General features: G+C 41.0%; 1 protein-coding gene across 3 annotated transcripts in view; it reads right to left on the reverse strand.

The window, feature by feature from the left end:
• Nucleotides 1–244: 244 nt before the first annotated feature.
• Nucleotides 245–14488, reverse strand: part of PIK3C3 (phosphatidylinositol 3-kinase catalytic subunit type 3) — an 82875-nt gene continuing 68631 nt past the window's right edge. For all 3 annotated transcript variants that reach the window (XM_037372221.1, XM_037372220.1, XM_037372219.1), the window contains 2 exons: nucleotides 7922–8047; nucleotides 245–1018 (listed from right to left, as the gene is read on the reverse strand). In XM_037372221.1, coding sequence (XP_037228118.1) covers nucleotides 1004–1018; nucleotides 7922–8047 — 141 coding nt within the window. In that variant the 3' untranslated portion in view covers nucleotides 245–1003. The remainder of the gene's footprint in view (nucleotides 1019–7921; nucleotides 8048–14488) is intronic.

The raw sequence follows: 14488 nt of genomic DNA on the forward strand, positions 1-14488 counted from the left end.
GAGTATAAGAGCACTCTTTGAAGAGACCCACACATTTATGACGAGCTAATTACATTGTTGATCATTCAAAACAGACTCGTTATGAACTCAACATGTGGCATAAAGGTCATTTTATGAGTGGTCTTATTCCTCCAGCAAGCAAACCAAGAAATGAAAATCCTTGCGAAAAGCCAAGAGTTACGAACATAATCCTCTCATATGCCATGTCTCAGCAGGTAAGATTAAAAACACAAAACAGAACACCTCAAGACTGCAATAACAGTTTATTAGAGCCAAGAATATATAATCACTGTACAGAAAACATTAAGAGTTAAAGTGTGAAATACTGAACCTCTCACTTTGTATTCTTGTTGCTGAGCCTGTTAGTGATGATTTAATTGGCTGCCTACAGCTGGCTAACTTATCAGCACTTAAGAACATTTTTGTAAGCAGGGAAGAAATGATTGTCCTTTCTAAAGAGAACGTTGCCCAAGGTGGGAAATAAAGGATCATATGAATTACATTTAAAACTCACTCAAGGAACAAAGTTGATGTGAAGAGGAGAGGGGAGACTGCCATAGTTTTGTGGGTGTTTTGCACTGAGGAACTGTAGCCTCACTGCTGCAATTTTGTACGTACTCATGCTCAGCACAGCAATGATTTCCATTTTTAAATAAGAAAATATATTAACAGGTCCAAGAATTTACCATCAAATCCAGCCTCTTCCAGTTATCTTTGGCTTGAGAAGAAGTTGCTTACTTCAACTTTTGAGGCTCAAACATTTTCAGTGGAAAGAAATGCAACAGCATCTGATATAAACATCCATTTTCCATTACAAAATGGTTGGTTTTAAACCTTCAGTGAACAGAGACTCAAAAAGCTTCACCACCTCCTGAGCTCTCAATTCCCCATGCTACCCAACCTGCAGGTTTTGCCTTCCAAAACTGTTGAAGTCCAACAAAGGCTTGAGAAATAGTCTCTTTCTGTAGCATTTGCTTGTTTCCACCACAGGTAGGCAAAAGGCTTATTTTCTCCAATACTAAAAAAAAAAAAAAAAAAATAAATCACATAGCACAGCATTTATTCAACTTGGTTTACTCCCGAACAACAAAAGTTATGCATAAATTGAACTGTGTGTTAGAAACATGGTGAAATGCCTGAAGGCAGGCAGTTTTCACAATCCTTCAGGAGAACAAACAGCATGGAAACCAACTCTATCTGCCCCTCGACAGTTTCATCCAAGCTACACAATCCTGCTGGTAGATATTCTGTGTTTTATTTTGGCATCCAGTAGAAGGAAAACAGAAGCCCTGTCATGAGGGAAAGGAACCACAGCTGCATTCTGGGATGCAGCAGCACTGGGAGCACAGCTTAAAGACATTCTAAAGCCACGTAACATTTACAGCATAGACGGAGTTTGCTCCTAAGCAGACAGCAGCCAGGCATTAGCAGAACCCCAAATTATATAGCTACATTTTGGGTGGGACACCCCTCATTCCCCAAGCTTTCACTTTTTAAATCATTGTTTAACATGAGCCCTGAATGCAACTGACTTGAGTTGTAAATTTACAAGGGAAATAAAATGTGAAATTAGACACTTCAATTGGAGATTGTTTCCTTCCTCTGCAGAAATAAATAATTCTGCTAAAATGAAAATGACTCTCCAGGGAGAAATGGCTATCCAGCCTTCATCAGTATCACCAAAATTAGTATGCAGTTTTTCTCCTCTTGAGCACTATTGTACAACACCATTAACTTATTCCAAATGTTAGATTTATTTACTTTTGAGACAACAGTTTTTTTGATAACCATTACGGAGACAAGTACTACATAAAAAGGTCTGTAAAATACCTGATAAGGTAATAGATTAGAGATGCATTAGAAACTAAACCAAAGGCTTCGTAACACAGCTTTGAACTGAACTCAATTTACAATACTGCTACAAAAGAACAATACACCAACCTGATGGCTAGATTGCTTTATCCAAGAGCTTTACTTACTAAAGACTGACATACAGAATACTGATACACAATGGTTGCTATAATAACCAACCTTATTAAAAAGCTCTTAACTGCTGCAGTAGACAGCCCAGATTCCTTGTAGGCCTATTTTGGAGGCAGTAAAGAGAATAAATATCTATTGATAAAACAAAAAAGCACATTGAAGGGCATTTCAAATGAAAAATTGTGTGACATTAGGCCCAAATCTGCTGTTTAAGCATGTGTCATAATACCTGTGTAGTGGTGTGGGTTTTTTTAGACAACTTATATTATTAAGGGCAAAGCCACTGGCAACTGAATGCAGCATTATACATGAACAAATTGAAAGCTTCAATTGGCCATTGTGTAAGATGACCCCTTTACAGCAAATTCAATGATGCATTAATTGTTCATTTGTTCAATGATTCACAGACTCTGTGAAGGCTCCAGCAGCAAATTCTTAAAGACTGCCTCAGACAAAAAGGAAAGATAATGATTTTGACTAATGAATTACTAAATATCACTAAAAATTATCCTTGTAGTATAAAGAAAATAGACATTAATGTAGTATAAAGAAAATAGACATTAATTACGTTTTATTTTGATGGATTTTTTGTAAGTTTTGTTAAAAAATATAGAGAGTGCATATTCTTCAGACTTGTCAACTGCTGATTAATTTGTAACTATTCTTTTTGTATCCTCCTCACATTTCTAAGCAATTCTTTCAGAGGGAAGCCTAGAAGTGTAACTGTTTGTAGAACAGGAACGAAGGCAATAATCTGAATTCTACACTAGCAGAAGAATCCTACATCACATGGAGCAAAGAGGTGCCTTCAGCACTTACAAAGCAACACGGTATTGTTTCCATTTTAGGCACCCGATCCCAAAAGTAGACAGGAAAGCTAAAAGCACATAGGTAGCAAACTCTGCAGCAGCACATGGGGAGAGTTCAGGGCCTCAGGAAAAACAGCCCCAAACGCTCCATGCTGGAACTCAGCAGCAGCAGCCAGCTGGAGAGGTAAAAACACAAAAATGAGACAAAGGGATCAGGCTTGCACTAGTGGCTGTCACATCTGCCTATGTGGTACCCAAAGTGCAAGACACACTGCAGGCTTGCTTTTTAACTCCCCAGAACAGGAATGGAAGGTGCAGTCGGTGCCTGCTGCTGTATATATCAGCCTGTTGCGTAGAACAGCATGCCTGGAAGCTAGAAGCCTGAGTTTCCAATTCCTGGGTACTTTTAAATACTCTGAACAAATCTGTCCTGTGATTTTAAATGCAGTTGTAAGTGCTGAAGAAAGGTCAAGCAAGAACAAGTCTGAACGGAAAAAAGAAAAGGTCACCTAAATCAAACCTGTAAACTCTGACTTACTAATACAGTTTCACAAATGCAGTAACAACTACCCGGGAGAGTCTGGCAGTCACCTAAAACCAGCGAAGTAAAAAGACGTATCTTAAAAAAAGTGACTGTCAGCATGTGTTTAAAAAAAAGGTCTATACACATATTGGAGGCACTTAAAATTTTCATCTTGAATCTTTGTAATTGCTTTTTTTATTATTTTTTTTAACCCCAAGGTAGATGCTAGGCATTCTTCACTGCCTTACAAAATTACCATCCTGCAGCCTATGACCAAAGTAATCCGTAATGAATGACAACAGATTTTGCAACATTTTCATATAATTACACTCCTTTTTTTCGTATCATGTAAAAGATCATGTTTATTAAATATATATGCAGATGGAATGACATTTTTGCTTCTTACCCTGCATTACAGTACATTTCTTCAAAATAAAAATTAAGTTTGCAGGAAACAACAGATTAGTTGGAAGACCTTTAGCAAAGCAAATAGCCCTAAAAACAGTTCTCCTGAGTTTGTATCAAAATCTGGTTAGTCTTCTGAAGAAAGAATCAATAAAAACCCTGGGATAATGACTGGCTTTTCAGATTGGTTTCATTTTACCTCTCAACTCATTTCATTGTTGTGAGTCTAATAATTAAGGTAAACAGTCTAAAACCTTAAATCCCTGACAAACATAAACTAAATGTCAGATGGTTTTAGGGAAAAAACCCATCATACATTCAAAGAAGAAATGCTTCTGTGAACATAGTTTTACTCAACATGAGAATTAAACATTTTATTGTCATACTGTGGGTTGTGGTAAGACAGTACACCTACATGTGGTTAAACGTTTCATTCTCCATTTTCCATGAATACTAAAAATAGGGGAGACAATAATTTACTGACACTGCAGACCACTGCCAAGAATCAGGTAAGGCATGAGGGTGCATGGGACCTCTGCAGATCATTTAGCACAAGCCTCCTGCTCAAGCAGGATGAAACACACAGCAGGTGGCTCAGGACATTGTGCTGTTGGATTTTAAGTATCTCCACAGCTGGAGACTGCCACCTCTCCGAGACACCTGTCCTAGTGTCCAATTACCCTCACAGTATATTTAGATGAATTTTCCTGTCCTTCAGTTTGCACCTACTGTCTCTTGTCCCATCACCAGGCACTACTGAAAAGAGGCCAACTTCATCTTTTTTTCTCCCTTCCACCAGGTATTTATACATATTGGTAAAATCCCCCTGAGCCTTCTCTTCTCCAGGCCAAACGATCTCAGCTTCTCCTTGTATGACAGACACTCCGACCGCTTGATCACTTCCATGGCCTTTTGCTGGACTTGCTCCAGCATGTTCACCTCTCTCCTGTACTGGGCAGCCTAAAAGGGGCACAGGACTCCAGATGCGTCTCACATAGCACTGGATACATGGGAAGAATCACCTCCCTCCACCGGCTAGAAACACTCCAGCCACTGTGGTCAAGGAAGCTGGTGGCTCTTCTTCACCATGAGATCATATTGCTGCACAGAATCATAAAATAGTTAGGGTTGGAAGGGAGCTTTTAAAGGCCACCTAGTCCAACGCCCTGCCATGAGCAGGGACATCTTCAACTACATCAGGTTGCTCAGAGCCCCGCCCAGCCTGACCTTGAATGTTTCCAAGGTTGGGGCATTGACCACCCATCTGGGCAACCTGTGCCAGTGTTTCACACCCTCATCATAAAAAAAGTCTTTCTTATATCTAGTGTACATCTACGCTCTTTTAGTTTTAAACATTCCCCCTTTTCCTATTGCTACAGGCCCTACTAAGTGTGTCCTGAATGTTTTTTTTCTGGGGACAGCCCGGGTGGATTTACCAAAGGTAAGCTGTTGCTGAACAAGGTGATGAGATGGCTGGCTCTGTGGACGAGGACAGAACAGAGGATGGTGTTTACCTTGCCTTAAATAAGGCTTTTGGTGTGATTTTTTCACATAATAGCCTTATGACCAAGCTAGTGAGATACAGACTGGGTAAGAAGGTGACAAAGTTGATGCTGAACTGACTGGACAGCCAGGCACCATGGTCTGAACAGCCATGCAGAGGTCCAGTGGCTCCTGCATGTCAGTGGTGGCCCTTGGATATTACTACTGAGGCTGATACTGAGCTGATCAGCTTCACCAGAAAGAACGTCAAGCATTGGGACAGGCTGCCCAGGGAAGTGGATGAGTCCTGAAGGTATTTAAAAGACATGCAGATGTGGCACTTAGAAACATGGTTTAGTGGTGGACTTAGCAGCGCTGGGTTAATGGTTGGACTTCATGGTCTTAAAGGCCTTTTCCAACCTAAACGATTCTATGATTCTTATAAGCCACCTTTTAGTACTTACAGGCTGCTATAAGGTCTCCCCAGAGCATTCTGTTCTCCAGGCTGAACGACTCCACCTCTCTCAGCCTGTCTTTATAAGAGAGGTGTTCCATCCCACTGATCATTTTTGTGGCCCTCCTCTGAACCCACTCCAACAGGTCCATGTCTTTCCTGAACTGAGGTCTCTAGAACCGGACACAGTACTGCAGCTAGGGTCTCACCAAAGCAGAGGGACAGAATCACCTCCCTCAACCTGCTGGCCATGCTTTTTATGTGGCCCAGGATACAGCGGGCTTTCTGGGCTGTGAGCACACATTGCTGGCTCATGCCCAGCTCTTCACCCACCAGTACTCCCAAGTCCTTCTCCGCAGGGCTGCTCTCCATCCCTTCATCCCCCAGCCTCTATTGATACCAGGGGTTGCCCTAACCCATGTGCCGGATCTTGCACTTGGCCTTGTTGAACCTCATGAGGCTCACGTGGGCCCACTTCTGGAGCTTGTCCAAGTCCCTCTGGATGGCACCCTGTCCCTCAGGCGTGTCAACTGCACCACTCAGCTTGGTGATGTCTGCACATTTGCTAAGCATGCACTCAATCCCACTGTCTATGTTACTGATGAAGATATTAAACAGTACTGGTCCCAGTACAGACCACTGAGGGACACCACTTGTCACTGACCTCCTTCCAGATATTGAGCCGTTGATCACTGCTACTGATCAGCATCATGTGCAACTTGTCAACCAGAACATTCAGGGCTTCCTCTGAAAAGCTGCTTCCCACATCATCACCCGTCCCACCTTGCCCATGCTTCTGCATGGGCTTGTTCTACAGTAGGTGCAGCACCTGGCACTTCCCTTTGGTGAACATAATAAGGTTCCTGTGTGGTCATTTCTTGAGCCTGTCAATGCCCCTCTGAATGTCAGCAAAATTCTCTGGTGTACCAGCTACTATTCACAGTTTTGCATTTTCTGCAAACCTGCTGAGGGTGCAGTTTGTCCCACTGCCCAGGTCATTAATGAAGACACTAAACAGTTTGACCTCAGTATGAAACCTTGGGAGTACATCCCTAGTGACTGGCCTTCAGATGGAGTTTGTGCCACTGATCACAACCTTCCAACCCCAGTACAACAGCCAGTTCCCAATCTACATCAGTATCCATTTCTCTAGTCCATATCGCACCAGTCTGTTTATGAGGATATTATGGATGACAGCATCAGAAGCTTGTGAAAGCCAAGACAGAGAATATCTACAGCTGTAACCCACTGAGCTAACCATTTTATCACAGAAGGCTGTCAGGTTGGTCAGCCATGATTTCCATTTTTTAAGTCCACGCTGACTACTCCCAGCCACCTTGAACCTATTCAGTAGATCTGCAGGTAAGAGCAGAAGCCATCCCTCCTAACACTAGAAGTCTCAAGGTTCCAGTTGTCACCATCCTGGAGTCTTCATATCCTAACCTGATGAGCACAATGTATTCTTGCTCTTCCCTCAGTGCAGCTGAAGGTTCAAGCTCTTCTATCTCCAAGGTCTTGGAGAAGATCTGGTCAATCTCCTTCTTGTCAGCCCTGATATTGTGCCATTTGCTGACCTCCTCCCACAGCTCTTTTACTTTGGGATGCAGACATTCCACCACTGCACACCTCCTGCAAGCAAGGAGCCCAATGCTCACTGCCCCAGCAAGAGGTCTCAGCCATGCCTGCAGCCCCATATCTGAAAAACTGCATTATTCCTTACGATCTCCACCAGTGCTGAAGGCTCTGACATAGGGGATAGCTGCTCCCATAGCCACTGGGGCCATGTTCTGGGGTACAGTGTCAACACTGCAGAAGATGTGGATGCTGTTATGAGCAGAGTTCCTGGCCCCTTCTGTGCAAGCTGCTATGTCTGTTAATGATCAAGCTAACTAGCTGGAGTGCACAATTAAGGAAGTCTAGCAAAGGTACAAAAAGAAAGGAAGTTTATCTTCACACGTTTACTTTGGGAATGAAAGCTAAGGAAGTTCTGGATCCTTCCCTCAGAACTCCAGCTCACTGATTCGCAGTTCTTACCTTCAGTAATACAACCAGTTACATCCCACTCAGCATGTTCGCTAAGGTGCTTTAAAAAAATCTTCTATCATCACTAAGAGCTTGCTCTCCAGTCCTGGCAGCAAGGAGACTCTTTCAACTTGTTGAAAAATGAACTAAAACATCATAAACAATGACGTCTTGAACCTACCACTCACAATCTCTCACTTTATTCAGCTTTCACAGAGACCACCAACTAAGAACGTATCTCACCTGTGCAAACTTGTGTATCTGTTCCACCACAGCTGCAAAGAGGGCATGGACACTTTCATCAATTAGACTCTGCATATAATGGACAGCTTCCTCATCAGACAGGTCCAAACGGAACTTGTCCTGCACCTGCAACGGAGGCAGAGATGACAAAAATAAATTAAACGGTTAAAACTAACATTAATCTATCTGAAGTATATAGCAGCAGACATAATTACTTCAGTTATGAAAGTGTAGTAGAGAATGTCTCTTTTACTTCTAAGTTACAGCAGATTATAGGAAATTTGCAATGTTACATAAAACACCTATTTTCAAAAAAATGAGTATTTAAATAAGCTAGAAACAGCCCCCCTTCGCCTCATCCCCCCCAAGTCAGTAATTTCAAAGCTCAAGGCCAGAAAGTCAAAAGAAGTATTTGGACACAAGAGTTTAAACAGAACTAAAATTCTATGAGAAAAAGAGAAAATACTCAACATTCACTAAACAAGAATGAAATGTCATTGGAGAAAAAACACACAACTTTGCATATTACATACAAAGTTGGAAGGGTCTGGATGATTCTAACCATTTTTGAAAGTTGAATTTGAAGTTGAGAATTTCATTAACTTTGATTATATCCACCATCCATAAACAGTTGGTTGGAGACACTGCTACCCCTTACGTTGCTTTTTCTTTTGACAGCAACATATTTTAACTATTGTAACAATAATGTATTTTGCCTAGTATTTGAAAATTCTATATAAATTAAAAAGCTGAATGCACTATAATCAAGAATACAGCAACATCTACGCTCTCCTATATCAGCCTCAGCAAAGCCTTGATCCATGAATATTTACGAAGGTTCAGTGGATACCTTCCTGTGAATTCCAACTAATTCCATGGCAATTGTTCAGAACTGCTCCAGATGGCAACATTTCACAAGCACCATTACCACAGACGTTCCTTTGCTCATACTCAAAAACCTCTGTACATAGAACTGGCAAAAGCTTAGAAAGATCTTTAGGGGGAAAAATACCCGAAACCAAAAAAAGAAAACTTACTTGGCTCCTGTAAAGCAAAGTTTTGCAGACATGCCTTATCCCTCACCACATTTGTAAGAAGGCAGATGCATAAATAAGCACTTTGGACAAGTACAATCTGATGCAAGGATCTGAGGAAGTGCTACAGGTATCAAAACATTTTTTTCTAAGTTTTCTAAGTGCCGGCTGTGCAGCAAGTGTGTATATAGGAATGGCAAGTGCTCAGATTCTTTCTGGACAAAAAGAAAATAAACCACCACAATGGTTCAAAACTGCACCAGGGGAGGTTATGACTGGTATTAGGAAGCATTTCTTTACCAACAGGGTGGCCAAACACTAGAAAATGCTTCTAAAGAGGTGGTCAATACCCCAAGCCTGTCAGTGTTTAAGAGACATCTGGACAATGTTCTTAACAACATGCTTTAACTTGGTCATCCCTGAATTCATCAGGCAGTTGGACTAGATGATCACTGTAGGTCCCTTCCAACTGAAACAGTCTGCTCTGCTCTATTCTATTTTTTGGACAACAATGCTAACTTTAGGCACTCAATTTCCAAAACCCATTTGTGCTGTTAAAGACCTCCTAGTGAGTCCGTAACTCTCAGAATGAACTAGTCTAAGACAGAATCATAGAATAAAGTCCAACTGTAAACCTAACGCTGGCAAGTCCATCCCTAAACCATGTCCCTAAGGGCCACATTTACACATATTTTAAACACCTCCAGGGATGGTGACTCAATCACTTCCCTGAGAAGACTGTTCCAATGCTTGGCCACCCTTTCAGTGAACAAATTTTCCCTAATATTCAATTAAAACCTCCCCGAGAGCAACTTCAGGCCATTCCCTTTTGTCCTATCACTTGTACTTGGGAGAACAGACTGACCTCCACCATACTACAACCTCCTTTTGGGTAGTTGTGAAGAGTGATGAGGTCTCCCCTGAGACTCCTCCTCTCCAGGCCAAACACCCCCAGTTCCCTCAGCCGCTCCTCATAAGACACGTGCTCCAGACCCTGCACCAGCCTCATTGCCCGTCTCTGGACACGCTCCAGCACCGCAAGGTCTGTCTTGGAGTGAGGGACCCAAAACTGAACACAGGATTTGAGGTGCAGCGCTCCAGTGGTGCAAATCATCTCACCATGTTTCCATGATGGCAACACAGTTTTCCTGCTGCACAATGGCTTCCAGCTCCTCCTGGGTAGATGCACTTCAGTTGGCCTATTGATCCCACCACTTTTTGGTGGGGAGAAGCCCTAATTCCCATGTGACCATTCTCAGACACTTCTGTGGTTTCTAACACATCAATAACCCTTTACATCTTTGGTGCCGCATGGATCTCCATCCCCTGCCTCCACTGAGACGGCAGACTGAACAATGGACCCTGCTAACACACTGTCCCTGAGACACTGGTGTGCTGCCCCCAGTCTCATCTCTGCGAGCCTGGGTTTATCCCTTTCTTCCTTTAAATCTAAAGCTCTTTCAATGAGCCTAGATCCTAGTGTTCTCTAATCAATCCTATCCCCAAAGTTTAAAACTACTAGTCACCTTCCAAAGTAGTGCTGATCACAATATGAAAATTGCCCAGCAAATTCACATTACTTGCAGAAAATTAATTGCTGCCATTTTATCATGTGCTTTATTATCATAAAGATAAATTTCAAATTATGTGAGCTCTTGTGGAGCCCATCATATTAATCTACTTCAGTCTCCTGCATAATGAACTAGGTAAAATGGTATCCAACAATTTTTGCATCAAGTATGTAACTTGAGGTTTATCTGTGAGAATCTTTTTTACGGAGTCTTTACACCTAGACAGAGTGTTTCACATCCTAGGTAAATTGTTGCAATGATTAATTGTCCTATTTAACAATCATGACTTATTACCTGTCTGAATTTGTCCAATTTCCACCTCAAACAGTTGAACTCATTAAAACTTTTTATATTAAAAGAACTGTCCATCAGAAATCTCTCTTATGTAGGTAAATATGAAATGATTTAAGTTGCTTCTTAACTTCCTCCTGGATATGATTAAACAGACTGTTACGACTGAATGAAGTCCTTCCTGAACATTTTCCATGCATTCACTTTTTTGTAAGCATTGAGAAAAATGTGAGCCAAAGTATTTCAACAATGTTGCTAATAAGGTCGTTATTTGTGAGAAGATTCTACCATTTCTTCACATTTTGTATTATTTCTACGCACCAAGGATACCACATATTCTTTCTGATAGCAAAATTTTCTGAGATTTCAGTTTAGTATTGCTCTGCATTCTTTTCAAAGGCAATGTATTCCAGAGTAGTGCCCTTCAGCACTGCAATAAAAAGCATAAGCTAGCTTGCCAAGTATGGGAAGATAACGTTGTTTCACTGAAAACACTGTTTGTAACTCTGTTGCTGGAATGTTTGAAGTACGCATAAATTGATTATTTCCTTAACTTCCCTGCAAAAGGATGCCTGACCAATATGAAAGCATAGATTAAGCTGAAAAAGTTCAAACTCTCAAGGAAGCAAGTACCAAAGAGAGATTTAGAAGATATTTTAGGCTAATATTATAGAACTTTTATCTGCATAACACAAATGATGAGAAGGAAGTTTATTATCTCTCCACAGACATATTAGAAGTTTGACAGCCAATGAAGCACACAGTCGATTCGAATCCAACTGAATTTAATGGACTATCCACATGCTTACAATTATGCACAAGCTTAAATACGTCCCCAAATTAGAGCACAGACTTCTATCAGATCTATTCTCTTGTTCGTAGAAAAGGTGACGTAATGAGAATTCAGGAAAACTGCTAACTGCAGGTTTTTGGGGGAGTGGGCAGTAAAGTGCTGTAACACTCGTACAACTCTAGTAATCAAGCATTTCAGCTATCTTCTAATTTGTTTATAAAAGAACTTCTCAGAAAGTGTTGCAGTTAATGATGTTCAGATGCAGTGTCATTCTACTGAAATAAAGACTACTTAAACCCACTTCCCACCTTCCCCAGGAACAAACTGGCACACTTGATACACAGGGAAAGAAATCTACCCACAGTTAGATCTTAAAATCAGTTTGCAATTAACAGGAAAATCAAATACTGCCGAGTACTAGATCTTTGCATGGAAGTTTTCCAGCAGTACAATTAAAACAGACTGCTGCAGCCTAGCTGAGAAGAAACACGGTGAGACGACAAATCACCTCTTGAGCTGCAACAGCAGCAACAAGATTAATATGCACTGACTTACAGTTCTTGTAACAAAACCAGTAGTAATTCTTAATTGAAATCTCTGAGTTTCAAAGTAAGCCATGTATTCTAAAAGCCAACAGTTTCTCACAGAGGAGGTGCAACTAGAAGGAGATTTTTGCATGGTGTGAAAAAAAACCCAAAACATGAATCTGGGGAGTCGAATTCTGATGAGTTACAGGATTATCTCATTCCACACACTTAAAAAGAATGGCTACCCTGAAGGCATCAAAAATGTCCCACTTGAATTATTTACTTAGAATGCTCACTTTGGCTTTCAAATTAAGTGAATTGTTTTAGTTCAGCCATCAGCATTTGTCAAAGAGAAAAGAAACATACTTGATGAATCCGCTTAAACCTCTGTTTTGTTTCCAGAAAGGAAAGTTTTAAACAGCACAATGTATACATACATTGATTTTAAACATCAGGTCTCAACGGCAGAATTTGAATGTTTAAGGATGAAAAAGCTGGATAAAGATCTAGAGAGTCCATGAAGATATTGACATCAACGTGAAGCTTTCAAGTTGTCCACCTCCTATCCCCCTGTACAATGCAGTTTCATAATAAAGCATAAGAGAACAGGATTGCACAGTTATATGAATCTGCATGATTGCATTTTTTTTATACTTCAGTAAAATTTGAAGCATCCTGTAAGAAAGCTACTGTCAATTATCATGACAGAGCTCTTTTTTTTTCAAAACACAAAGAAAATAAAAAATTAAAAGGGGAAGAGAGTACAAACCATGAGGGACATTTCAGAAGAAAATACCAGGAGGTAAGGGGAGAAGCATTTAAGTATAAATTACTTGGAGCCAAACTGATGATGAGGAAAGAAAGCAAAGTGATCATCACTTGCTGCAGAATCACAAAGAGAATAGGAACTTAGCAAAGTAACGAGTGAAAAAAAGGAAAAAAAATGTTTTACAGTAAACCCACAAGAAACACTACTTTGCATCATGACTATCCCACCTAAAATTACTGGTTTGTTTCAACTATAGTTGAAACAAGCTCAAAGCAAAAAGAACTACAAGAGAAGGAACTGGATACTAGGTAGCTCCCTCACCTTCCAGCACAGTGTACAAAACCAATACAATAACAGATACAGTGGGGTTTTGGTGGTGGGGTTTTTTGTTGGGATTTTTTTTTTTTTCATTGTTGGTTCCCCCTGCCCCCGCCCCCCTAACTGATACATATCAAAGCTCTTCACACATTCCACTACATACATTACTCCACACATTCCATGCAATTAATTTCTCAGTGCCTGCAGAGATTGCAGATTAAAGCATTAACTAAAGAGTCTCCTTCTTTTAATGCAAAAATGAATTTATACAGTGCTTATTTTTAATATGGTCTAAAGTTTCATTTACACTTCTTATTTATAATCAGGTCACAGTTTGCAGATACATTATTATGCTTTCCAGAACAGTTTAAACTAAGGATTAAGGTGCTAAGATACATGAGTGTGTGTGTTTGAAATAACAAAATAACAAAACCAGACAGTTTTGACCACACTTTTGCTGAAAACCAAGCAAGCAAAACCCACCCAACCAACAACAACAAAAAACCCCAAACCCAAACCACAAAAACCTGGGGTGAGATCCCAGCCAGCATTAGAACAAACTTCCTCTCTTCCTCTACCTACCAAAATCAAACAAAACACCTCAACACAAAATTATTGGGCTACTTCATCTATTGTAAGAAAAACCCAGGATCCTCTGATGACACAGCCTGCTCACAGCAAACACTAGCCAGAACCCCACATCTTGAATTCTGGGGTAGGTAAAGGAAGTTCCACACTACAAATACTGTGGTGGTGAAGCAGAACATCATGAGAGATAAGACTGCAGCAGTGTCACGGGGGAAGGCGGGGGGGGGGTGGGGGGTGGGGGGGGGTGGGCAGGGGGCAGTGGGGAAATCCTCCCAACCCCAGGTGTTTGATCTGTCAGCCCCCCAGGAAAGCTGAGACCCTTGTGCCCGACCAGTCTGGTAGCGCCCTGTTGCGGGGACCCTTCACTGAACAGTCAAGCTGGATCAGAGGGTGATTCGACTGCCTTGTTCTCAGCGGGTCTGCCCACTTCACCTGAATGTGTTACCTGCTGCCAGCAAATGAAAGTGTCCACAAATGACTCACACTAGCCATTTATGGAATAACACTCTTCATAATAAAACGGTAACAAGTTAAGATCTGTGATTGCCAATGATAGGGACTATCTGCAAAAACAAGCTTGAAATGATACACAACCAAATTATATACAACCAAATCCTTACTTACTAGTAACAGCTAGCGTGAGTTAGTTATTTAGCAAACATAAAACAAATTTCTT

The sequence above is a fragment of the Falco rusticolus genome, chromosome W (assembly GCF_015220075.1).
Source record: "Falco rusticolus isolate bFalRus1 chromosome W, bFalRus1.pri, whole genome shotgun sequence".
Classification (NCBI taxonomy): domain Eukaryota; kingdom Metazoa; phylum Chordata; class Aves; order Falconiformes; family Falconidae; genus Falco; species Falco rusticolus.